This window comes from Crocodylus siamensis, chromosome 10 (genome assembly GCF_052110815.1).
Source record: "Crocodylus siamensis isolate JL-2025a chromosome 10, ASM5211081v1, whole genome shotgun sequence".
Taxonomy (NCBI): domain Eukaryota; kingdom Metazoa; phylum Chordata; order Crocodylia; family Crocodylidae; genus Crocodylus; species Crocodylus siamensis.
The window spans coordinates 35,935,575-35,962,290 of NC_143404.1; the positions used below are offsets into that span (position 1 = coordinate 35,935,575).

Here is a 26,716-nt window from a genome sequence, read left to right on the forward strand (position 1 = left end):
GCTCAGTGTGCTGTTCGTCTTTGGCCAGTCAAGTGTCAGTGTAAGGGGAGAGAGACTCAAATATAGATGAAGAATTCTACCTCTGAATGAACTAATGGAATAATAAATATGTGTCATACAGCTGACTTTTATATTTATATCTGTGTATATCTGAGCAGTATCTAGATTTTTTGTTTATTCTTTTAATATTCAATAGGATTTTATTTTAAAAAGCCCTGATAAAAATGCATGATAAAAACATTTTAAACAAATAAAATATTTTAATACTGTAAGTCACTTCCAGCTTTGTAGAAACTTAGGCTGAAAACAGGATCATGAAATGCAAATACATTTTCCTACTATTATTCTTATTATGCATTTTTATGTTGCCTTAGTACTTCTCCCCTGGCCCTCCTATATCCTCTGCTTCTATTTTTCGTCCTAAAAAAACAAAAAATTGAAACTGAAAATATATACTGTAAATATCTCTCTACAAATAATATCTATCCATTGAAAGAGCCCACAGGCTGCTTTTCTAGTTATTATTCCAACATTTTTAATAGCTTTCTTTCTAAGCTTGGGTGTCAGAAACATAGGGCTCTGGCACACGTAATATTTGAGGTACTTTATTCACTGTTTCAGCCTAACAAAAAACGCTGTGGCCCCATGTTCAGGTTTTTTGCTGTGATAAAAAAATGGCTGATGAAGTACCAAAATGGCTAACCCACAACAAAAAAGTAGCTGTTGAAAACAGCTGACAAGGGACAGGCTCACTATTGGTCCCTGGCTGGAGAGCATGCCTTTGTCATACTCAGCCAGGAGGTTGTGTACACATGTACACTCTGGATTGATCTATTTTTTGTAGTGCTACAAACTTTTTATGACTATAAAACAGTGTGCGTCAGCAGCCATAAATCTTATTTCTTCAGAATTTAGATAATAATAATTGGTAAGAATCTTGGAAATTAAAGAGAAGCAGAGCTTAAGACTATTCCAGGATGTAATAAAATATTAAGATGAAGTGTGTTGGAAAAATACAATTAAATAGAAATAATCTTGGGGAAAATGGTACTTACACTCTTCGTCCATAACAACTAATTTAGTTTCTGAAGCTGGTAAGAGTTGTGGCACATTCGTTGTTCCTGGGGAAATTAAGGTAAGAAAGTAGTGAACAAACCATCCATTGCCAGCTGAAGAGAACAGTGGATTTAGCTATTCGAGGGACAAGGGTTCAAACAAATGTCAAGGTGCTTGCTGGATGCCAAAAAGCAAACAAAGCTTTTAAATGTGCGTGTAATGGTTGACCTATTTATACTTCTCTTAATTAAATACTGGGGTAAAAAAGTAACATTAAGGTGTGCCTTAGCAATGGATGATACAATGCATTTTTTCATCTAATATCTATGAAGAGCTTCAGTCTGTTATATTCCATCTGGTACAAGCATAGGAATTCCATATGCAATCCCAAAGTTGACATGTTGACAAGACAATGGACTAGTGGAACTTTTTCTTGACCTAATAATGACAAGTACTATAAGTTGAGAGCACAGGCCATTGTCAGGGTTGTTGGTAGTTTTACAAATAATTAGATTATGGATTTATAGACTAGTTTGGATACAGATGATCCTGCCTCAGGCAGTGGGTTGGACTAAATGATCTCTGGGGGTCCCTTCCAGACCTACTTCTCTATGATTTTAAGACTTTATTTAAGAAAAGGTGGAGTGATTTTGACTGCAAACAATATCTGGAACTATGCAAACTAGCAATGCTATAAACAATAAAAAGGTATGCTTAAGGGCTATGAATCTATGACTTAAACAGGACAGCTTGCAGGAAGGAGGAGATAATTTCTCAGGTTCATTATGCTGTTTGGGTCCCCTTCCCCACCCCCACCCCCCTTTGTGCAACAGATACTGGCCTTTGCCTATACTAGACCAGTTAATGGTTTGCTCTAGAATGGAAATTCTTATAGGTAAGGGATACTAGAATATTCCACCCAGGCATTCCTCTTATTTACTATCTTTAGGATGCTGGTAGCAATCATCAGCAGACATCACCTTCCAGTCCACAGCCTCTAATCTTCCTCAAAATTTTTAACAAAATAGATATGCCATTACACTGAAGAGCATAGGAGAGAATATGGGGAAATCATCTTGGAAAGGCAGCACAAAATGCTCACCACTTGCTCCACTGAAAAGAGAACAGAGAGAACAGCAGGAAAGGTAAATTAAAGAAAAACACAAAGAGAAAGAAAAAAAGTTTGAAACTGGGGACTGTGTCTCTTCAATGTGGCTTTTTCATCCATAATTCAGACCATTGTCAAGAGTAGACTGTTCACTGGAGGCTATTGGAAAATATTTTCTTCCCCCTCCTCCCTCCCCCCTCCCCTCAGAAATTTGTATTTTTTCTTTAAAAAATAAACTAAAAATGATGACAGAAAATGGAAAGACTTGGACTGAAACCTAAATATTTCCAGCTGAAAACCTCCAAAAACCCAAAGAAGAAAGTCCACAACTCATTTTTTTTTATTTCTAGTTATACATTTTCTGATACGAACCTGCAAATTTGACAGTAGATAGTACAATTTCCACAAACATTTTTATTTGAAAATCCATATTTGTGTTGAAAACAGAGTTTTGATGGAAAATGCTTAACCAGCTTTCCTGTGGAAAGACACTCTACATGGAGCTGCACCTTACACCCTTTAGAACCTGAAGCTTGTGGAGAGCACTCAAGCTTACTCGGTAAGTGAAGGGTTTCTGCTGGCAGATTACACTATTACTCTGTGATCTGTCCTGGATGCCTATAGGTTGTTTTTAGTCAGTAAATAACTTGGAGCCAGCCTGATTGTAAAGTACCCTGCTCCCTGAACTACTGCTGTTGGGGTATGCAGGAAAAGTACCTGAGCAGGAGGCCTTTGGGCTCAGAACAGACAGTCAAAAAGACCAAGGCTAAATCAATAATTCTTCTAAGCTACATAGATTGAACCAATAAGCAAGTGAACAGACATTCACTTTTCATGCCACAAATGCAGCCACATGCCTTGTTACCTCTCAGCTCCATGTTCTTGGGGAGCCCTGACACAGGACGCAGACTGTCTGACTCACAAAGAACATGCCCCCCCCGCCACCTAAACAGAAACTGATTAGGATGCAGTGAGAGACACACCTAAAACCCTCCAGATAAGGGTGACAAGAGTGAAACAACTGCCCTAAGTCTCATTTGCATCCAAGATGGAACCAGATGACCATTTATTTACATGGGGGATGGAGAACAGAAAGCCTGAAGCAGAGACCACAGTGAATTCTGGGATCAGAGAAGCAGGGGAGCACTGCATGATGGGGAATCTGTGCTACAAATGCTAAGCAAGCCACATTTACACACACCCAGCTCAGCATTTATCAGACCAGTTCTAATCTGGATTTACAAAAGACTTTCCCCCCGACACACACACAGCTCTAAGCAGAAGTATGTTTAATAGGCATCTCAGGCTGTACATTCCCTGGTCCCACTATGGGAGGCCTATTTAAACTTAATTGGCTAAAACTCGGTTGCCGGATTAGGGAATGCTGAGGCAAGACACCGAGTCAGGGGGTATGGGCAACATTTGAACAATGGTAAAGCACTCATCACAGCGTCCAGCCCATTGGAGCCCTGACCACAAGTGTCATCATACTTTTCCTGGGACAACTGGTGGAAGTCCTCTACTCCCAAAGGTTATGAACACTCCAATAATTGCCTTAAGTCTGTTAAAAGACTATAGTAAGATCTGGAAAAGTCATGCTAAGCTGAGAAGAAACCAGGAGATATCCCATCAGTATATCTGCTATCCATAGGAATTTCAAGCTGGCTCCTAAGTATCTGGTTACTCCCTAAACTTATGTGTTTCCTGAGTATCAATCAGTTTCCTGAGATGTTCCAAACCAGATAACCCCTTGTCAATAGAAAAGACGATTTGATTTACACTATTGAGAATGCTTAAAAGAAGCTGAACTGAGGGTATAAAAATCTGTAAAAAGCAGCAGTGTGTGTGCTGACACCACCCGCTTTCTTCTTCAGAGGCTGAAGGAGGCAAATCGTCTCCCTTCAAGGATCATGCTGGGAACTTTAACCTGTCAGCTTTGCAACCCGAGTGCCTTGGACTGGTGAGATCCCTGCTCTCTCTCTTTTCATTTTTCTCTCTAAGCATAGATTTCTGAACCTGAACTGTATTAATTAAGCTTCAGCTAAGTTTCCCCAAATACTTAGTGAAACCAGGGTATACTGTGATTGTTTGTGTTTGTTTTCCTTTGCATGTCTATTATTACTAGTGCCATTATATATTTCATATACTTAGCAATAAATAACTTTTATAGTCAAACTGGTGGTAACTGGGTATATTCTTCCTTCTCTACTTCTCCTTCCCCACTTGCTCTGCAGCAACGCTTCTTTTACCTAAGCTAAAGATCCCTGTGAAGCCAAAAAATACTGTGGGGTCTGCTCTTCAAGAGGCTAAAAGATTGGGATGTGCTGAGTTTGAAACATATAAGGGGATCAGCTTGTACAGGCTGATTGACCCAGTTTGGCTCAGACATGCCCTAATTAACTGAATGCTGGCCCATGAGGGTGTCATCTGGACACCCAGCCGGATTCAGAGGTATTCTGTTTAACTGTGTGCTTGTGTCTGACTGTAGTTTATTGTTGCTCTGATGAACTGATTCTTGGCATATGAGGGTGTCAGCCTGTCCATGCTGATCAACCCAGCCAGGTCAGGCATGTCATGTTAGTGTGTGTGTGTGTATGTGTGAGACTGATTTGGTGACTGGAGGAACCCAGCCCCACTGAAACTGAGTCCTGCAAGACAGCTCCATTGGGGGTGAGGGCTTGCAGAAGGGACACATACAGCTCCGTATATAAACCCAAGTAACACAAGCAGCAAATTAATAGAATTACCAAGACCCTAGAAACATATCTCTACTAAATGAGCACACCCCAAAGTAATGGGCAAATTTCATAACAGCCTGCAGTTACCCAGGCCAGAAGGCAGGGGATACTAGAGCATGCCTCCCTGCTTGGCTGGAGCAGACAGCTTGAACCCAGGCTAGCCCACCCACCTTGCAAGGCGGGGTTTGCTGGGGAAGTATAAAGCATCCTGGGATGCTGGGGAGTGTGAGTTAACTTGAATCTGGAGTTTCAGTAAACCAATTTAACCTAAATCAGTTAAGTCTGATACTATATCCATCCAGGTTAATCTTAAACTGGTTTTGGCCCTTTTGAAAGCAGCTTATGTGCACGGAACTTCTGTTGTGTTACAGATCTGAGCTGGTTTTCAACCACTTATGCCAATTAATGTGTAACTTCTGTCTATAGCCTGGGTTATAAAAAAAGCTGCCAACCAAAAATGTGCTACATGAGAACCTTTGGAGTTCACTGTTTCTAGATCTGAAATAACATGTCATAAACCCTTCTTCACTGTCAACAACATTTGACGTGTGCAGGGTGGAGTTAGGGAATATAAATTTTTGGTTCTGTGAAGGTCTAGGGGGTATTTAAATCTGCCAAATGATATTTTTTGTGTTATGTGTGGCCACCACTTCTTACTTTTTTGGCCTATTGTGGGTTTATTTTTTCAATTACTTGAAAACAATCCTCAAGCATTGAACAGGTATCTTTTTTTAATTAAATAAAACTCAAAAGACAAAGTAAGGAAGAGTCAAAATTGCTTTGCAAAAGCTGTGGTTCCTAGGAATTATTGGCAGGAATGCCTGGAGCCTGGGTCTTTGGCATCTATAAATGCAGGGGTTTCTGCTCCTTAAGCCTCCCTTCTTCAGAAGGCAAAACTAGGGACTGGACTTGATTGTCCCTTCCATCCCTATGTTCCTAAAACGGTGGAGGTCTCAGCAATCTTCACTTGTGGCCCATGCCCCACTCAACAGGGACAAATCATTGCACTGAGCTGCCCACATAACTGTCCCAGGAATCTCATCCCATGCTTCAGAAGCTCATCCAGCTCAAATACCCTTCATAATGCAGTACCTCTGAATAGGTCATCAACAGCAGGGACTGAACCGCAGATCAAAATGCACTGAGTTAATCCAATCCTTTTCCCTGATTCTAAATTCCTGCTTTGTTGTGGCAGCATATATCATGGCATTTTGACTTGTATAATGGTGCTGCCAAATGAAAGGGTCAGGAAGTCCATTTAAATCACATGTCTGCTTGGCATCAGTCCTACCATCTAATCTAGACTGCTATGACTTCTTTTCAGTGTAGAAGATGTGTATTTTTTAGCAATTACTTTCACAAACTTAGGCTTTGTTTTTTTGTTGTTGTTCTTTTTCTTCTTTGCCTTATTGGGCAAAATCTATTGTTCAAAGGACTGCAATTAATGCTAAAACCTACATTATCCTTTACCTGCATTTCTCCAACTGTCTACACAGTACAATCAAGGTGCTGGGCAATACACTCATCTCACTTATATGTGATATTTCTTGTTTTGCTATTTCTGCATCCCATCATTTTATCATTATTTGCTTTTTATCCATGGGGTGTGAAGAATGTTTTATAGAGATAAAGAGTTTACTTCAGATACAGACAACAGCATTCAGAAGAACCTAGTACAGAGTTAAAGACAAGCAGATGCCATGGAAAGCTTATTAATGAAAGAAGTCAAATAAGTAATGGGCCTTAAAGAAGGATCTAAAGAAAGATGGGGCAGGGAGTTCCAGCTGTAGAGACAGCATAGAAGAAGAGAGCAGCCTGCAATGAACAGGAGAGCCCCATCAGCCAGGTGCTCAGAAGGAAGGTTCCTAGGGAAAAAGAAGAGATTAGAGCACAGATGAAAGCAATGTATGAGAACAAGAAGCTTCAGGCTGCTGCAGAGACTTAGGGAGCCAGTGAAAGTATTTAAGAGGGAAGCAGAATTGTCAGCGAACAGGCAGCATACCCACTGTATATACAGTAGCCATCACTATCACCTTATGTTTACCCAGCTCTACTCCCTGTACCAAGTACCACTATTCTGCATTGGGGCTGATGACCTGCATATAGCAACTGCAAAGACATCAGAGCAGCTGAATGTCACACCCCTTAGGGGTGCTTGTGAAGCAACTTTTGCAATGAATTCAAAACCTCTCCATACGTATGGCTGCAACCAAGTGCACCATCCAGTCTTTCTGTGTTCCCAGTGTTCGCATCACTATGGAATCTACAACTACATAGTAAGGGGCACAGCCCAAAGAATTAGGCTGAGAAACCAGAAATCTGCATTTGTTCTTTCTAGTTTTCAGCAGCTGTTTTGGCCCTTGCAAATCCTTTCTGTGATTGTGGACATTTAAGACGTAACCTTCAAACTGGGCAAGACACGAAATGTAAACCTTTGCACAAGGACACAACCCTCACATTACAGCGTACCCTTCATTTGATGAAAAATATAAATACACCCTACCTAAGACAGGTACTCTTTGACTTTATGGGGAACAACAACATTACATAGCTACAGTTATGATTTATGCCACTGGCACCTCCAACCTCTAGTTAAGATCAAGGCCCTAATGTGCCAGGTTCTGTACAGTCCTACAGACAGGCTCCCTCCCTGTCCTGAGGGGTCTACTGTCAATGACTGGAAGATAATAAATGTCTACAGTATGAAGAGCTGCCTTTTCAAACAGAGCTGCCTCCATGGAGTCCATATGTGTCATGACTGTTTTGCTATATATCCCTATTGGCACGTGCATATTTTTCTGTTATAAGCAACAGCTTGCATTTGAGGCAGGAGTTCAAGTAGTTTTCCCCTAGTTAATGAACTCTGGATGTTTTCCTAAAATAACTGGGGGAAAAAATTCAGCAGAGCCACTGAATTCTCTTCCTAGATATACTCATTGGTGCATGGATAGCAGCAGGCATCTGGGGATCTTCACAGATATGGGCAAACACCATTGTTGGGGGCTATTGAGATATATAGAGTCATTAAGGGCAGAGTTCTGTTTCATTTCATGGGTATCCTGCTCTGCAGTACCTCAGCTCCTCAGCTATTAGGCTAAAGTAATAGAGGACCCTCCTGCAACAGTGATGGACTTTTATCTGGCTACAATATTGGGACTTGCACTTACCCAGGTACCTGTCTGCGAAGTCATACAGCCTACCCTCTGGCCAGGCAGATACCATGCCTGCTCAGCTACACGTGGATACTTTTACGTCCACATAGTACATGGAATAGGATCACTAACTGGATAAATGACACTTGGGCACATAAAGTAAAATAGGCTGCACCCTAAGTGATCTACCCCAGGTTAAAAAGCAAAGATCTTACTCTGCAAACTTTATAAAGTTTGTGCTTAATATTGGAGGTAGTACTTGAAACAAAGGGGGTAAAACAACTTCAACACATTTTACTTTCAAAGTGCTGGAGCATGTCATACAATGAAAGTTGACTGGAACTTCACTCCTAGCGGTTATGGTTTCACTATTCATCTTCTTTTTCTGGTGAGTTTTACTTCTCAGAAATTGTCCAAAATATAAAGTTTATCCTCTCCAGTTCCACCACCACTTCTTTCTATTTTTTTCTAGTTTATTTAGACTGTAAATCAACCACTTTGCCAGTGGCAGATAATAAAGATAAACATTTATGCTAAGCTGCATTTTTGTTTATCTCCCAAGATTGTTTTACTTGATATCCTGAAAGCATTAAACAATATACAAGACAGATCATGTACAAAACATGCTGCTTGAGTGTAGGAAAGGTGAAGCTGCCTCAAGACAGTCTCTGGTTTCTCAACTTACCACTTCTCACATTAAGGCTGCCTTTTGCTGTGTCTTTCCCTAGCACATTCTCCGCTTCACAGCTATATTCTCCAGCGTCTTCCAATTTCACCTTATTGAACTGCAGTCTGGAAATTTTTCTGTTGAAAAATATAGTAGAAAATTTTACTTGACCATGACCTACATTTGTGAAATGATAAACATTCCCATCCCTCCTCCCTGCCATCTTGAGCAGTGGTTTTGTCTGAGCTCACAAGCTAAAGAGGTTTGGGCATGGTTGGTATTTAGATGTGATATTTCCAAAAAAAATACAAGTGCTACCGCAAGTACTTCTGGTGTGATTTAATATGCAATTCTCTTTCCTTCAACTCAGTACTGAATTAATGCTACTGAATGAAGCCAAGTGATGCTAACATGCTATCTCTCAGATTAGAAATCCAAATCAAACTCTTAATGTAGTGTTGCACTTTAATCCAGTAACTAGCAATCTAATTATCTCACATGGTATATGCAACACACAATGCTGAATACATATAGACCAGGGTGCTCAACCTCTGGCCCGATCCAGATCTGACCTGTGGGGCAACATAATCCAGCCCACGGGTTTCCCCTCAATTCCAGAAATTTGGCGATGGGGAAATGGTAGCAATTAACACTGCCACTCCTGCCCCGCCACCAAATTCAAAACCCCATATAGCTAGATCAGCCCTGGCCAGGCTGGCCTCAGCCAAAGGGATCAAGCCCTGTTCTAAGCAGCTGGACTGAGCCAGGGCTCAATCCATCTTCATGAAAGGTCCTGACCAGGGCCTCCATGTGGGGCCTAGCTGGGCTTGATGCAGACGTAGCCACTAGAGGGATGTATGAATTACAGCAGAATACCTGTCTCTGAAACGAACTTGAGTACAGAACCTGACCTCTACAGGTGTCCCCATTTATGTGATAAGTTGTGATCAAACACAAACATCATGTATCACCTTGTCTTGAATCCAGGGCTCTGAACCCACACTAACATGCCCTTTCCACTTGGGCTAAAGAGTGCTAGGATCTGTACAAAAGTTGCTTTTTTGCCATTTAAAGTGCTTTATTGCTGTGACTTAACAGAAGTGCATTGCTTTACAGCACTTTAAAAATGGGTATAGTGCTTTAAATTAGCTCTTGTTAAATGAGGTATTCAGTTTGAAGCACTGTATTTTACAGCACTTTAGCAACCTACAGTGCTTTAAATAACTTCTGTATACTGGTCAAATTCTTGAACAGTGGAGAAGCCCTGGGAGGCTACGGAGTGGCCCCTGCCTCCTGGCCTGGAAAGTGCGGGGAGGTTCAGAGGCCCCTTCCCCCCACCAAACACTGCACTTCTGTCATGCTTCAGAGCACTGTAACAATAGTACTATCAAATCTAAATTACAGCATTGTAAAACGTGTATAGGACACCTCTGTACATAGCTCTAGGTTTTTATCTTTTCTCCAGCCAGCACAACAGAAAATGTATTCTCTCTCTCACACATGCACACACATCTGGGGTATTGCAACTATAAGATCTAAGTCCACAAGTTATTGCATTTCATGAACTAGAATCATCTAGGAAAAGCAAAAGGTTACATATTGTTGCAACCAACATAATATATTCTGCCCTCTGAGTTTAATTAGCATGGTAACAGCTTTGCAGGAAGATAGCCTGAGAGTGAGAAGTGTGATGGTTTCTAAAGTGGGTGAAACTGCTGTTCCATTCTCAAGACTGTCACTCTATTTAATAAAATAAATTTTTCTTTAGTTAATTTGATGGGCATACATCATGGTTCTTCAGTACATAAGAGTGACTGCTCATGGTACTTGGAGATCCTAGAGCACTTTGTACTTTGTAGAGGAGGGCTGCTGAGGTCACTCCTATGCTTTTTAAACACATTTCAATCTAATACATTTCAGTCTGTCTACAGTCTCTTTGCATTCTCTATTAGATATAGTAGTGTTCTGCACTTTATGTCCCAAAATTTTGAATAGGGTTCATGCCCTGTATTTTAGAGCACATAGAGTACATTTTAGTACATTATCACTCTAAAAAGCTATGAGCATTTTGATCTTTAATTCTTCATCAGAGAGAATACACTGGCCTGCATGGTGTAGGTAACTGAAAGGCAATAAAATACTACTTACCTGGAAAATTATACCATATTTTCTTGCATACCATACATGCTCAAATAAGACACATAGCTTGTTTGGGGAACATAGAATGAAGAAAAAAATATTTTTCCACAGTCAGGGCTGAATACCATCTGCATGAAACAAGAACAGAGTGCATTTACCAGCATCACTAATGCACCCAGCTGCTCAGCCAAAAACTAGAAGTTTAACCCTTGCTGTAGCTACTGCCAAATTGGCAGCAGCTTTTGCAAATTCAGAAGCAGCTGTGAATGGGTTAAACTTGGCTGAGCAACAAAGTACTTAAATGGGAGGCCTGATTATCAGCGATGCTAAGCCTCCATGGGGCCTGCTGTCCTTAAAGGTCAGGATAATGGGTAAAACTTTTGAAGAGTATCTAGTCTATAGCTCATCAATTTGAAATGGGATTGGAATCCTCAGCCAAGATCCCCAAAGTTAACTTCCCTTGAAATGATATCAAGCTTCATTAAAAGATGACTCTGTAATTGATCATTTCTGCTAGTGATATCACTTTGGGCTAGGATGACCAGCCATCCTTAATTGGGTGGGACAGTCCTGAAATGTGAACATCAAGTTCCAGTCCTTGGCTACATGACTCCAGGACAGCATTTCTCCCAGATTTACAGTATCATATGAAGAGATCTGGGTTTTTTGTTTACTGTGGAAAAACATGGGAAATAGCAGGTTTCTCCTTGCAGGCTGTAACTCTGTTACTTGGGGTTTGCGGGGACCAGGATGCAGGGGGCACTACATGCACATGGTCAGGAATACAGCCAGGCAGCAGTGGAGAGCAGCTCATCCAGGGGGCAGCAGGGGGGCTGGCTGCCCACTGCTGTGCACACTCCTGGGGAGGGGGACATGGGGAGGCATGTGCCTCTTCCCAGATTTATGCGCTGGGTGGAGGTGCACGTAGGCAACACGCTGCCGGGCTTAGGGCTCCCTACCTTGCGGTCCTCTTCCCATTGCCTCCATGGCCCAGCGCACAGGACCCAGTATTGGAGAGCGGAGAGACTTGGTGCTGCTGCCACTGCCACCAGGGGCCCTGCACCAGCCGCTCTCCCATAGCAAGGCACCCCCTGTTTGCCCAGTAGCAGCGGTGGTGGTGCAGAGTTTTGCCCCTTGCAGTTGCCAGGTGGGCAGGGGGGTGATGCCTTTCCCCATGGTGGCATGGCCAGTTCAGGGCTCCTGTGGGGAGAGCAGCAGTGTGGGGAGCCCCAAGCCTGCAGTGGAAAGCCTGTATCCTCCCCTGCCCCCCACGGGCTCCACTTGCTCTGCTCTGGCCGTGGTGCCAGGGTGGTAGGGGGAGGTGAGCATGTATTCCACCTTTCCATTTTGAAAAGCTGGTCACCCTACTTTGGACCCCTATAGTAGCTGTAATGCTTGAACACAGTGACATTCTTTTCTCTTCCTGGTAATCTAAGTATCCCGATTTGGTCATCTGCATGCTATCAATACCTTATGCATTGGTTGGCATTCTATCCCTGTGCACATAGTTGACCATGTGCAACTTCATAGCTGCACAGCTGGGCATATGTAGTAGTGCAGTGTTTCCCAAAGAGTGCACCGTGGCACAAAAGTGTGCTGTCAAAAATCAACAGGTGTGCTGCAGAATGTTGCCATGGCAATGAGCTATAATAGATATGAGGATGGGGAATGCCTTAACAGGTGTGCTGCAGAAAAAAAATTATTAATGTAAGTTTGCCTTGGGCTGAAAAAAGTTGGGAAACACTGCAGTAGCAGCCAGGGCACATATGCATATCCCTTGCAGACACAGAGTAATCCTGGGCACCCAGAAACATAATCAGCCAAAATCCACAACTATCAGACTTAGAACCTCAGGAATAGAAAAGGGCCCTGTACATGCTCATCTATCTTGCCCCCACCCTTCCCCCTGCTCCCCATAGCTCAGTGACTAGGGCACTCACAGCTGGAGGTCCTGGGTTATAGGTCCCTTGCCTGGTGCAGGTTTGGGTGTCTCTGACTTTCCGGGTCAGTACTTTACTCTCACTGCCACAGGACAGCCATCACCTTCTTTTTTTTCGCATCTTTTTGAAGAGAGCTACTAATATAACCACTGGAAAAAATGGATTGGTGGGACCTCTCCCTTCCAGACCAGCAGCCACTGCACTGAGTCACATATGCTCTCACTTGCTCCCTTCCTCCTGACTTCACATCTCATGTCTAGGGGCCCAACATCTAAAGAAGTGCTGGAGAAAGGTCTGGATAATGGCTACCCTATGGTGTGGTGTGGTGGCTGGAGTGCCATCTTGAGCAGTAGAAGATATATATGAGCAAGCCCCAACTTGGTCAGTGAGGCCTGGAACACAGGTCTTCCAGTTTTCCAGGTGAGTGCCCTGGCCACAGAGCTATTTCAGTGAAAAGATAAAGAGGTCTGTCTCTCTCACCCTATTGCCAGTGCATCTGCCCAGTAGGGGAATGTATGTAGTTATCCACATACACAGGGCTGCATACCTAAAAGAGAATACCAACCTGAGCATGAGGGGCATTTTGGACACTTAGACTACCATATAGGCAACCAAACATGTACACTGAGATGACCAGAAAAGAACAGAAAGTTGCTCATACTGGGAGCTGTTTATATACTTTTAAGGACATGAATGACTGGTGCCTCCCGAGACTGGGGGTGGGGAGACACCATTTGCAGGCAGCAGCATCAGTGGCAACTGCCTGCAGACACCAGCAGCGGTGTCAGCGGGGCGGGGTGGGGGTGTGGTGAGCAGCGAGTTGGGAATGCCCACAGATGTCAGCAGTGGTTGCGAGGGGGGCAGGCAGGTGATGAGCAGCAACTGTCCACAGAAGCTGGCAGCAGCCAATCTTGGGGGGGGCACATGCTGCCCCATGCATGGCATGGGGTGCCTATGTTTGAGGATGAGGCCTCTACCTCACTTTCAATTTTTCAAAATTTTACCCATAATACATTTGCATTTTTTTTCCCTCTGAAAGGCACCCCATGCCATGCTGAGGGTGTTACTCACTCCACTAACCTCTGCTTCTGAAGGATAAACATCCTAATGATTATTGGCTGCATTCTAATCTAATATGCACAGCACATTTTGCTATGTACAATATGTGGAAAAATTCACTACAGCATTAAAATATCATTCTGCTTACATGATACTTTTCCAATAAAGATTTTTAAGCCCTAAAGATCTAAATTAGTAAGTTATTGCTAGAATAGCAAGCTAATGAAATGGGATGCGTGAGAGACCTTTATCTCTGAGAATAAGGGACTAGATGGATTTGATCATTTACTTGGAACTCAGGGAGAATGTGAACAGAATAGAAAATGGTGCTGGTATTTATAGAAAATCAATGTCAAGGTGAAACCAAAGAGTCTTATTTTATTTTCAAGTGAGAAGCTGTTGCACTGTCACAACAGTTTATCTTTATTTTCTATCATGGGTTGTGAAACCTGTACTTTGAAACCATATTGTTTAACAAGGCCCATGTGCATACCATGGTTTTCTTGTACATTCAGCATGTCATTCCAAAAGAGACACCACATAATTTCAGTACACAGATTTCTGGGTGGGCTAAAGAGGGAAAGTGACTGTAGAACTGGAGCGGCACCTCAGTAATGGGAAATCTATAACTGTGTGCATCATCTAAAAGCTTGAGTGTTATTTTGTTTCATGACACTAGTGATGATATTGAACTCACAAGCATACAAACTTCTGCACCAGATGAATTTGTGGACAGCTTCAAAGAAGCCAGCGGCAGAAGTGCTCTAACTTTCAAGCTTTACACTAAGTGCATCTCTGTTTAGGTAGGGAGAAAGCAGAATACACATTAGCCCATGATGCGGGGGGCGGTGCTCAGAGCCTGCCTGCGTGGCCCAAGTGTAGCAAGTGGGGAGTTCTCGCACACCTCCCAGTGTGCCCATTGGTCTCCCCAGGCTGCCAAGGCTCCTGAGCAGAGCTGAACAGATGAGCCACCCCTGATGCAGCAGCAGCTCTTCATGGCCACGAGCCATCAGCCAGCTGTCCTGCACATGCCAACCTAGTACCTGCTCTGTGTGTGTGTGTGTGTGTGTGTGTGTGTGTGTGTCCCAGATGCCTGGGCTCTGTGTATATGTGTATCTGTGTATGCATGTTGTGGATGCCTGTATTCCCCCCTGGCTGACCAGATCCACAATGCCCTGGCTGAGTAGCTCCTCACCCAGGTGCACTGGAAGCCCTCCAGAGATGAGTAGGGCTGGAAGGCTTTGAGTGCCTATGCCCTGGCACTGGACCATGGGTCTCCTGCCCCGGGCAACTCTGGCCCTGTGTCACAGGCACTGCTGCCCACAACCCACACTGTCCCCCTTCCTCTTTCCCTTCCCAACCTCTGCCTCCTAGGGGTACACACTGGGATGCAGGGGAATGTGGCATGAGGAAGAGACGTTCTTCAATTTAAAATGTTGTGATTGCCACATTTTAGCATATTTATTAAACAAAAACTATACAATATTGCCCACTCTGGAACTTGGGACCTTCTCAGTTAACATGGAGAGAGTAGAGAAAGACCCTGGCTGCATCAGGGGGTTACAACGTTTTGGGAGGGGGCGGGCGGAGAAAGAGGGTAGGCAGCCACAGGGGCTCAACTTATCAAACACAGAACTTTGGGACGGCAGGGAGAATGCCGGGCACAAAATTGCTGCCCCTTGGTTTATTAAATGTTGCAGCTGCCGAATGTTTTGTGTGCCTAATAAAGAAAAACTGTGTAATGTTGCACACCCCAGAACCTGGACCAGAGCCCATGGGGCTGCCTATCATTACAGAGGTTGTGTCACTCCCCTGCAGCAGGATCTGAGCCTGCCATGACCTGGCCCTTTGGTCTGGTGGGCCATGCCCTGTCCCTTTTCTCTTTGGGGCCCTGCATCTGCCCCGGTGGCTACCAGTGACCCGGTAGCAACTTGACCATGGAAGGAAGGCAGAGTCAATGCTGGCCCTGGCACAGTCTCAGGCAGCCTCGTCTCCCTCCCCTCCCACCCTGCTGCTCCCTGGAGCGGACCCCACTGGATGCCTTCCTGGATCCTCAGACCCTAGGTGCTTCTGGTCCACTTCTGGGTCTGTTGCTTAGCATGCTGGGAACCCCCCCTGCGCTCCCATGGGATGCTGCCTCTGCCCCAGCATCTCAACACTCATGAGCCTCCTGGTACCTTGAGGTATGTAGAAAAAGCTTATAAAGCTGTGTCTATGTCTGAATCATTGAATCTAGCTGAATCAATTCGGAGGGTTCTGATTCGATTCAGAGAGATTAAAGGATCTCCTGATTCATTTAGGACTTGGAGATTCAGCCGCCAATAACAGCCAATGTGGATTTGTCGAGGAAAAAAAAATCACATTAAACTAACCTAATTTCCTTTCTCTTCTATTGCTGCAGGCACTGCTTTCACTGTTCATCACTAAAACTTGCTCCATATTCCCCTGCCCTAAATTTTTCCATTAATCATATCTCAGGAGACCCACTGAAAAGGCAGAGACCTATGCACTCTAAGTTAAGCTGGACCAAAATTTGGAAGGCAGGCAACTGGTTGCTGAGGTAGTCAAGCAGTGGGAATTGGAAATACTGTTAAGTATACTTGACATTCCTATAAGAAAACCTCTGTGTTTTAATGTGCAAACACAACTAGTATATATTAGGGCTGTGCAAAGCTTCAGGTGGTGATTCGATTCGAAGGAGATTCGGCCTGATTCGGTGTCCGAAGCTCCAAATCTGAATCAAATCAGGGGACCAATTTAAAGGTCTGAATCAATTCAAAGCTCTCTCAATCCTCGGAAAAGATTTGGAGAGCTTTGATGATTCGGGCAGTCCCAAGTGGCTGCAGAAGCAAGCTACAGCTGACTCCGAGCGGGTAAGTACTAGGGGCAGAGGAGGGGGGGCTGGGGGAGGGGACCATGGGGGGATCCCTGACAGCCCCCCTGACCCCTCTGCTCCCCCAGCCCCTCCAACCCCTGCCTGCTCCCCCAGCCCCCCATGGCTACCTCCACCCACCCCAGCTCCCAGTACTTTAAAGAAAAGCCTTGGTGGTCACCAGGTACTGCCGGGTGGGGGGGCAATCCCTGCTGCCCCCCACTGCCCCATGCTGCATGGGGGGCTCTGCACAAGCCTCCCCAACCTATCCCCTGCTCCCCCAGCACCACCATGGGTGCCCCACCCAGGCCAGCTCCAGCCCTTTAAGAAAAAGAAAAAAACGGAGAAAAGCCCTGGGATTTACTGCTCTTGCAGTAGTCTTGGGGCTCTGGGGCTCGTGCAGAGCCCTCCATGTGGCACAGGGCAATGGGGGACAGCAGGGCTCGTCCCCGGCTGGCAGGAGCCAGTGAGTCTGGGGGTCTTCTTGTTCTTTTTTTTTTTTTCTTAAAGGGCCAGAGCTGGCCCATGCGGGACACCCTTGGGGGAGCTGAGGGAGTGGTGGGGGGCTGGGGGGCTCATGCAGAGCCCTCTGTGCAGCATGGGGCAGTGGAGGACACTGGGGATCACCCCCCTGTTAGAAATGGAATATTGTTAGAAATGGAGTATTGTTAGAAATGCACAGCTTGCATCTTGCACCCGATAAGAAAGAAACACTGCCAAGGACTTTTTTTTTTCCTTTCCCAGCCTTGCCACAGCTTTTCTTATGCTAAATCGCAGACTCTCCCCCAGTTTCTCCCTAGCCTTTCTCATACAGATTACAGAAGCTGGAATTCAACTGACTGTGTCCTTGAAAGTGGGGGGGTTTGAACTCTTGGCGACCTGCTGTAGTTTCTGAGCATGCTTAATTAGCTGATGCATATTTACCTCTCCACCCTGCATACTTAAGTAGTTAATTATACTATACATGCGATGTATGTAGTGATGTAACCACATGTATGCTTGTATGAAACGGAAGTGAGCTGTAAGAGTTCCTGTTTCTGCACACATGCCCAGGAGGGAGAAGATAAATACTGCCTGCAAAATTCCTTTGCTGGTTCGGAGTAATCTGAGTTCTTGACTCTGCTCTGACCCTATTTGCAAATACACCTTTTGTGCGATCTAATGAGTGTGTGTCTGTGATTTTTGTGGCCTCCAGAGAAACGAACCGCTTTATGCATCACCCCCACACACCTGGCAACACCCTGTGAACCTGGGCCTTTTTTTTTTTTATGTGCTGGAAGCTGAGGCAGCCATTGCCAGGGCTGGGAAGGGGTGGGGGATGGGCCTAGCCTGGCTGATTCGGCTGAATCGAATTGGGACCATGATTTGAATCACCAAATCAAATCACTGTCCCCTGAATTGTCTGAAACTGCAGTGAATACTAGCTGCTTCACACAGGTCTAGTGTATGTTTTCTTGTCTTATTTAGTCTGCTCAGGTCAGCTTATTTACTCTTCCCCATAAGGTTTTACAAATTTTGTAGGCTTTTTCCTTGGACATGACTGCTAGAAATGCAACTCCTTTTCATTAAAAATGTAGATTCGGGAACAATGCAGAGCCTTGGACTACAAAGCAATGGACAGAATGCAGAGCAATGCATGCAGAGCCTTGGACTGCAGAAGGGCATGGCAAGATGGCTGACTTAGTGTCATGGGGTGCATCTACATGACATGCTTTCCTGTGCATAAGACTACTCTAATGCACAGTAAATAGTCATTGTCTACATGTGTGCAGCAATTACTGCACAGTATATTAGTCTAATACCTCATTTTCTAGTACCTATAGATAGAGGTACTAGAAAAACAATGTATTAACTAATGTGCCATATGACATATGTAGATGCTGACTGAGAGCAATTTGCTCCTGATCAGTCTAGGCAGCAGGGGCTACAGAGGGCAGGGAAAGCTGTCGCAGTTTGCAAGACACTGCCTTCTAGCCATGTAGAAATTGGGACCTGTCCCAATCGCTGCATGGCTGGGAGAGCTCTCCCAGTGTGGGGGTGCTGCCTGCCAATCACATGGAGATTGGGACCTGTCCTGATCTACATCTGGCTAGAAGGCAAGCTTGACTCAGGGCCAGCTGGATCTTGCCCCAGTTGGGATGGAGTTGTCTGTCCAGGTGGAACAGCTCCCCCCCCTTCCTGTGGGCCAACCTGATCTTCCCCTGGCTGGGATGGAGCTGTTCACTGAGGAGCTCCACCCACCCTCTGGAGCTCAGGGCTAACACCCCATTCCCCCTGCCAGACTAAGGCTAACACCCAGGGGAGCCTGGAGCTCCACTGGGCCGCTGCAGGGGGGTAGAGCAGGGAAGAAGCAGGCCCAGACAGGGCTGCTCCTGTAGGGATCAATTTGCTCCCAATAGGTACACATGTGTAACTGTGTGCTGGGGAGTGCTTTAATGAACCTGAATTTTCTGTGCAGAAAATTCAGGCACATTAAGTGCAAATGTAGACGTGCCCACTGAGGACATAAATGGAATGCAGTGGAGTTGCACTGGGGTAAATAAGGGCAGCACTGGGTCTGCAGAATCTCTCCCATTGATAACATGACACACAGAAGATTTCTTGGATCTTAGGATGACTTTGCAGGGCTGAGGAAGAAATTATTTGCATATTTATAAATGCAGCCCACTTTGCACAGAGCCAAGGAGGGACCATAAAGCTGGAAACTCAAATTGTCTCATGTCTGATATCTTTTTAGAAGAAAACTGCACTTCAAAATAGCTTATCTGCCTCTTCAGAGCTTCTATAAGATTTAAACTGCACCAGAAGTTTGGGAGTTCCCATACTGCTCTCATACTGAAACCTGCTCTCATATCAGCAGTATTGTGAAAAAACACAGCCCTTTGCTCTATGCCGGGGTAGGCAGTTATTTTGAGCGGAGGGCTGCTTACTGAGTTTTGGCAAGCCATCGAAGGCCGCATGACAGGCAGCCAGAGGCATCTAAATATTAATTCTCTAAAATTTTTAGGGGCCACACGGGCCGGACAGAATGGCCTGGTGAGCCACATCCAGCCCATGGGTCGCATTTTGCCCACCCCTGCTCTATGCCTTCTGCCCATGGTACTTTCAACCCTATGCATTAAAAATTGAGAAGTCACATGATTTTTAATGAATGACTTTGGGGTTCTTTTTATTTGCTTTGTATATCTGTATGGTTTCCCTACTGACCCCAAGTCTACCACTGACAAAATAAGCTATGCCTACTTGCTCCTTCTGAGACATGCTGGCAAATAAGAGAAAATAGATGCACTGGAACAGCTAATGGTTCTGAGTAGACTGACAAAGTTCTTCTGAGTAGACTGAGCCTTCTCTAGCACCACTCATGGACTATCCTGAGACAAAGGGCCTGAGTATGCCCTCATAGTGTGCACTTAAGGCCATTACAAGCTGTCTACTCTGTTTTAGTGCTGGTCTTTGATATGCCCAGGGGGAGTGAGTGAGCCAGGCTTATTTTACAGGCATCAGACCTAAGGTCATCAAGGAAGCTGTATAGACATGCCCTGAGCTTTGAACCTTTTTGAAGAATTCCTGTCATGCTTTCAAGCTTTTCTTCTGCAACTGGTGAGCATGTGGGACAGGCTCCTTTCTGTGCCTACTCCACAGAGAATGTCACAGTCTCAACTTGCAAGATTTGGTCTTTTAGCTTATACTTTAGTGACTCATGCTTTCATTTACAAAGTTCTTCAGATCAGTCCTTGGCATGTTGGCCAAGAAAGCAGTTATCACCCTTGTTTGTTTATTTGCTTGTTAAATAAAAAGGAGATACTCAAAAAATAAAGTGCCTTCTGCAGTTGAGCTTTAACAAGAAACACCAAATATTGTGTGGCTCATGATCAAATCCTTAAAGATGGCATCTTTGTAGGCCCCTATTACTACAGCACCAGTACTTGAGAATAGCAATGCCTGCAGTTCCTACAATTTATCTCCCAGATTCATTATCAAATAAGATTTTGTCTTATTTCAAAATCTCAGTATGAAGACCCCTGCAAAAATATTGTGTCTCCTGCTGAGGGGCTTCCATGAATCTTCCTTGTTTCCAAGTTTAATTAGAAAATAATTTATCTTTATTGGTATTCTCATTCCCCTGCTGTTTTGGTGTTGGTTTTTGCCTTCATACCAGAGCAGTGAGCTGTACAAGCAAGACCACAGCCCCATTATTTGTGGGCAGGGAGTATTTTATTTTGTTATAATAAGAATAACTCATAATTCTAGAGGCAGAGTTCTAGACAGGAATTGGCCTTTTGTGATTTGCAAATAAGAACCAATTTGAAATTTTTTGAGGTTCACAAACTACCCCTTGTAGGCCATTATAACATGGCCTACAAAGGGTAGTTATAATCATGTATTATAACTATACTGGCTGGGAAATGACCCTCTCAGCAGCACACAATGACGACTCATTCAGCAGGGGAATGAGTCATCATTGTGATTAAATCATCAGCAAAGCTAACAACACTTTATCATGCATCACCAGATGCATGACAAATTGAACCAAGGAGGTGATACTTCCCCCTCTATGCAGCATTGGTCACACTACGTAGTTGGAGTACTGTTTTCGGTTTTGGGCACCATACATTAAGAAGGATGTGGATAACCTCAAGAAGATCCAGAGGAGGCCACTCGAATGATTAAGATTTGCAGGCCAAGCCCTATGAGGAAAGACTAAAGGAACTGGACCTCTTCCGCCTCTGTAAGAGAAGGCTGGGTAGTGATCTTGTGTCCACCTACAAATCCATCAGGGGGGCACAGCAAGGAATTGGAAATGCTCTGTTCACCAGGGCATTTCTTTGGGTAACAAGAAACAATGGCCCCAAACTGACAGAGAGCAGATTTAGATTAGACATCAGGAAAAACTTCTTCATGGTAAGGGTGGCCAGAATTCGGAATGGGATTCCAAGGGAGGTGTTGCTCTCCCCTACCTTGAGGGTCTTTAAGAGAAGGCTGGATAGGCATGTGGCTGGGGTCATCTGATCCCAGCATTCTTTCCTGCCTAGGCAGGGGGTCGGACTCAATGATCTGCTGAGGTCCCTTCCAATCCTAGCATCTACGAATCTGTGAATTTATGAATAACAGAGTAGTCTGCCCCTGTAAGGGGGTACAGAATGCCCTATTGAGAAAGCTTACCTACAGGACACTTGGATATTGAGGGAGTGTAGCACCGGGAATTTAGCCACAAGGGAAAGAGCAGAAAGATAGCAAATGGTGACAAAACAGTTTGTAGATAGGAGGCAAGTTGTGTGCTGAACAAACTGCTACCAAGAAGGGGCCAGGGTGCTGAGCTGGTGTCAGAGCAAAGTGCTCCCCACTTAGTGCCTGGAACAGGGAAGAAATATTTAGTTGTGTTTTTTGTTTGCTTATCTGATGCTCAAAGTCTTTATTTGAGAAGACTAGCTGAGGAGCTCCTCAGGAAGTAAATCCAACCTGCAGAAACCAGCACGCTTGACAACCAATTTACAGCCACCATACCCTTGTAAGTATAGAACCCTACTTCTGTTGGTTGTGGACTCTAGGGCAAGGGACAGACATTACAAATAAACCAGTTTAAACAATCATAAACTGGTTTAAACCTGTAACAACAGATGCTTAATGCACACGAACCAGTTTGAAAATGGCTGAAACTGATATGAGAAAAACCTGGTTGAATGCAGTATCAGACTTAACTGATTTGAGTCAAACCGGTTTACGCAGTGTTTGTCCCAGACCCCTTGCTGGTTTAAGATAAACCAGGTACCCCCCAGAATCCCAGCATGCTCTCTGGACTGGATAGGGCGCTCTGCTCAACAGCAGGGTTGGCCCCTCTCCTCTGCTCCCTGGCTGCAGCTCCAGCAGAGACTTGCAGACACAGAGCATCTGCCTGGCTTCCCCCTGCTAAACAGGGATTATTTCCCCCTGTCCTCTGCCTTACACAGACACTGCAGGATAAGCTATCATACCACATGATGGCTATGGTCTGTGCTGTGGGAGAGGACAGGCTTTTTGGAGCTAATTAACAGGTTAGCTAAAAGTCCTTCCTTGGAAGAGCTATTTAAGAAGAGCTCTGTTAGTTAATGGAGAGAGGCTTTGTTTTCTTAATAGGCTGATAAATACTGAGTATGGGAGTGATGCACACTCCCTGCTGGGCTGCTTAGGAAGAGGGGGAATAATCAGAGTCCTGCCTGGGCCTGGCCATGCCCCACTCAGCTTAGCCTTGTGGAAGCAAGGGAAGGCTGCTTTAGTGCCCCCCAGCTTTTGCCTGAGTCACTGCAGGCATGCGGCTGTATATCTGGGATGTCTGTCTGGTTACAAAACTGACTGGCCTAGCTCGGTTAGACTAACACGCAAAGATTGAATCAATTCAGGCTCAGGCTTTTTGAATGTCTGCCCGTAGCCTAGTGCATCAGCTGTTTGCATGCTATTGCAACTCTGCAGATAAGTGATTAAATCTGTGTCTCTGTATGTCTTTATATCCCTTTCATTAGATAGCAGGAGGGTCAGAAGCAGAACAAAAAAAATCATGGGGAAAACTGTCATTGTGCCATTTCAAACCATTCATGTAATTTTTAGGACAACAGATTTGTTACATGTCAGAATCTTAAGCTGCCTATCCAAGACTGGCATGCATTGCAGGAATGTGACCTCTGAAAGTGTGCAAGTAGAAATTGCACAGGAAGAAGCAGAGAGAGGTAGTTAGCTTGGTTAATCTGAAGTAAGTTGGAAAGCAGAGTAAATATGCACCTCTGTAAACTTAACTAAATAAGATATATATATATATGAAGAGAAAGAGCACAAGCTTTCATGAACCCAAGTTCAGTTCACAAAAAGAAGCAGGCAGAGCCAAGTTATAACAGCCATTAAAAGTTCCTAATGCATCTCATTCTGTGAAAAGCTTCTTTTGCCAAAGTGGCTAGGCAGACAAATCCATGCAGGGCAACGTTTTTGCCTAGTGGGATTTCTGAAATTAACAACATTCCAATGATAGAACAAAGCCAAAGAAATCCAAGAAAAATTAAAAGATTAAAATCCCCTTTATGTGATTTCATATGTACAGTCATTCAAGTGTGTAAGTTTTTGCAGGATCAGACCCTAATGCTCCAATCTTATTAAAATGTACAGTTTTTTTCAGTGATATATGCATTCATTTATCCTAAAATAGCACAACCTTTACATTCTTCTTTAGTATGTTCTGTTTTACCTAAAACCTGCTTATATACATTCTAGTTTGAGCAGTTGAGAATAACATGATGAGGTTACAGTAACTGACCTAGGTAATTAATTTAGCCAAATAGTGTCTTGGCTACCTGGTGGAATAATGCTCCAAAACAGGAAAAAGGAAGCGCCTTCCCTTCGTTTACAGGGTAACAGAAAGATTGCCTGAATTTATTACATGTAGGACAATGCTCCCAAGAAGACGCCCCAAATTAAATCTCCATTTTTAACTTGGTGATGGACAAAGTTTAACATCTCAATGATTTATTTTAATTAAAAATAAAAGATGCATTGGACACAGATTATGAATGTATTCGGAACAAGTCTGCCACCAGACACTTAATTTAACCCAGAACTCCTCTGGCCTTCCCTGAATGATCCACATGAAGATGACTTTCAGGGATGAGCTGTTCATGATCAATAATATACAGCAGTAGAAAAAACAGCCAACCAAAGTTTTTCCTCACAGATGCGTGTGAACTCTCCATATTCAACTAATGGTCATTATATGGCTGTTCAGCAAAGCAGGAAGAGTACATTAACTTAACCTTAACTTTATTTGAGTTAGTGCTTCAGATAAAATCTCACATGCTCTGACCAGGGTCTACTTTGAAGACAGAATAACTCACACTGTGGTGCTTTGGCTATCGTGTTTACTTCTTTCTGGGTAACCTTTCTACATTTCTGTTGATAGTAGTTTATTTAAATACAGCGTAAAATAACACACCAGCCAATAATATTTTCAACCCAAGATATAAGTTTCCTTTCTGTGCAAGGCAGGCGTGTCCAAGCCTGTTCCTAATTAGTGATGGAACATGCAGTTCAAAAGTAAGGAATCAGGATTTTTCCCCGCCCTCCAGCAAAAACTTATTGAAAAAAATTACACTCCTGCCCTGTGGCGCCAGGTTGCTCATGTAGATTTAAAAAAAAGAAGAAACATGATTGATGGGAAATCTGATTATCTGACTCAGAAGTAATTGCTACTCTGTCGATACAATAAATGCTATTTCATAATGAGTCTCTTCCATTTCAAAAGTCTATTTAGTTTAGGGAAGTTGAAGGATTGATGGAAATTTTAAAAACACCTTGTGCTTATATGGTACTTTTTATCCATAGATCTCAAAGGTGTGAGCTCCATTTACAAGTGGGGAAACCAAGCTTGGGCAGAACCTGGGATTCTTGGCTCCAATTCCCATACTCTATTCACTGGATCACTCTTCTTAAAGAACTAGCAAATTGCCTGTTAAGAACGATGGGTGGGGACAGAGGTCTGTGTCCGCCTCCCGTCCCACCCTGGCTGGGGCCAGGCCTGGGGCTGCTCCCCCACATACCCCTGCTGCTTTGGGCCAGGCTGGGGCTGTGCCTGCTCTCCCCCTTCCCCTTGGCAGTTTGGGGCCGGGGCCGCTCCCCACTCTCCTCCACTGCTTTGGGTCATGCTGGGACTGTTTCTCCCTTCCCCCTTGGGGCTGTTTTCCCCCTCCCCTCCATCACTTCGGGCTGGGCCGGGTTTGGGGCTGTGCCCACTCTCCCCCTCCCCCCTGCCGCTTTGGGCCAGAGCCGGGACCTCATGCCCCACCCCTGGTCCGTCACTGCTGTTGTGTCAGGAACTTTTTGAAGAGTACTGGGGACAAATTCCTAGTGCCAGTGCTGTAGCAGCCAAGTAGGGGCCATGCTCTTCTTGATCTCCTGATCACAAACAGTGGAATATAGCAGTGGATGGCAATTTGGGCAGCAGTGACCACAAAATGACAGAGTTCAGAGTCCTGAGGAAAAGAAGGATGAAGAGCAGCAGAGTATGGACTCTGAACTTCAGAAAAGCAGGCTTGGACTCACTCAGGGAACTCATGGCCAGGATCTCCTGGGAAGCCAGACTGAGAGAGAGAGGAGTCCAGGAAAGCTGGCTTTACTTTAAAGAAGCCTTACTGAGAGGTCAGGAACAAACCACCCCAATGTGCAGAAAGACTAGCAAGTATGGCAGAAGACCAGCCCTGGCTTAGCAGGGAACTCTTCAGTAAACCAAATCACAAAAAGGAAGCTTATAAAAAGTGGAAACTTGGACAAATAACTAGGGAAGAATATAAGAGCATTGCTAGAGCATGAAGGGATGAAATCAGGAAGGCCAAAGCAAAATTAGAGTTGCAGCTAGCAAGGGATGTGATGGGTAACAAGATGTGTTTCTACAAGTATGTCAGTAGCAAGAGGAGGATAAGGGAAAGTGTGGGTCCCTTTCTGAATTGGGGAGGTAGCCTAGTGACAGGATGCAGAAAAGGCTGTAGTGCTCAATGCCTTTCTTGCCTCAGTCCTCAAAGGCAAGGTCAGCTCCCAGACTACTGCACCAGGCAGCACAGTTTGAGCAGGAAGTGAGCAGCCCTCAGTGGTGAAAGAACAGGTTTGAGACTATTTAGAAAAGCTGGACATGTACAATTCCATGGGGCCAGACCGGATACACCTGAGGGGGCCGAGGGAGTTGGCTGATGTGAATACAGAACCATTGGCTACATCTTTGAAAACTCCTGGTGATCAGGAGAAGTCCTGGATCACTGGAAAAAGGCAAACATAATTCTATATTTAAGAAAGGGAAAAAGGGAGATCCAGGAAAAAACACATCAGTCAGCCTCACTTCAGAAAAATCATGGAGCAGACCCTGAAGGAATCCATTTGTAAGCACTTGGAGGAGAATAAGGTGATTAGAAACAGTCAGCAAGGATTCACCGGGGCAAGTCATGCCTGGTCAATTTTATTGCTTTCTATGGCAAGGTGA

The 26,716-nt window shown here is 44.4% G+C and overlaps 1 protein-coding gene across 2 annotated transcripts in view; it reads right to left on the reverse strand.

The window, feature by feature from the left end:
* Positions 1–26,716, reverse strand: part of NRG2 (neuregulin 2) — a 328,293-nt gene that overhangs the window by 90,525 nt on the left and 211,052 nt on the right. The window contains exons 3-4 of one of the 2 annotated variants that reach the window (XM_090065052.1): positions 8,740–8,858; positions 1,056–1,121 (exon numbers count right to left, since the gene is read on the reverse strand). In XM_090065052.1, coding sequence (XP_089921178.1) covers positions 1,056–1,121; positions 8,740–8,858 — 185 coding nt within the window. The remainder of the gene's footprint in view (positions 1–1,055; positions 1,122–8,739; positions 8,859–26,716) is intronic. The other variant, XM_090065050.1, reaches the window with a different exon arrangement.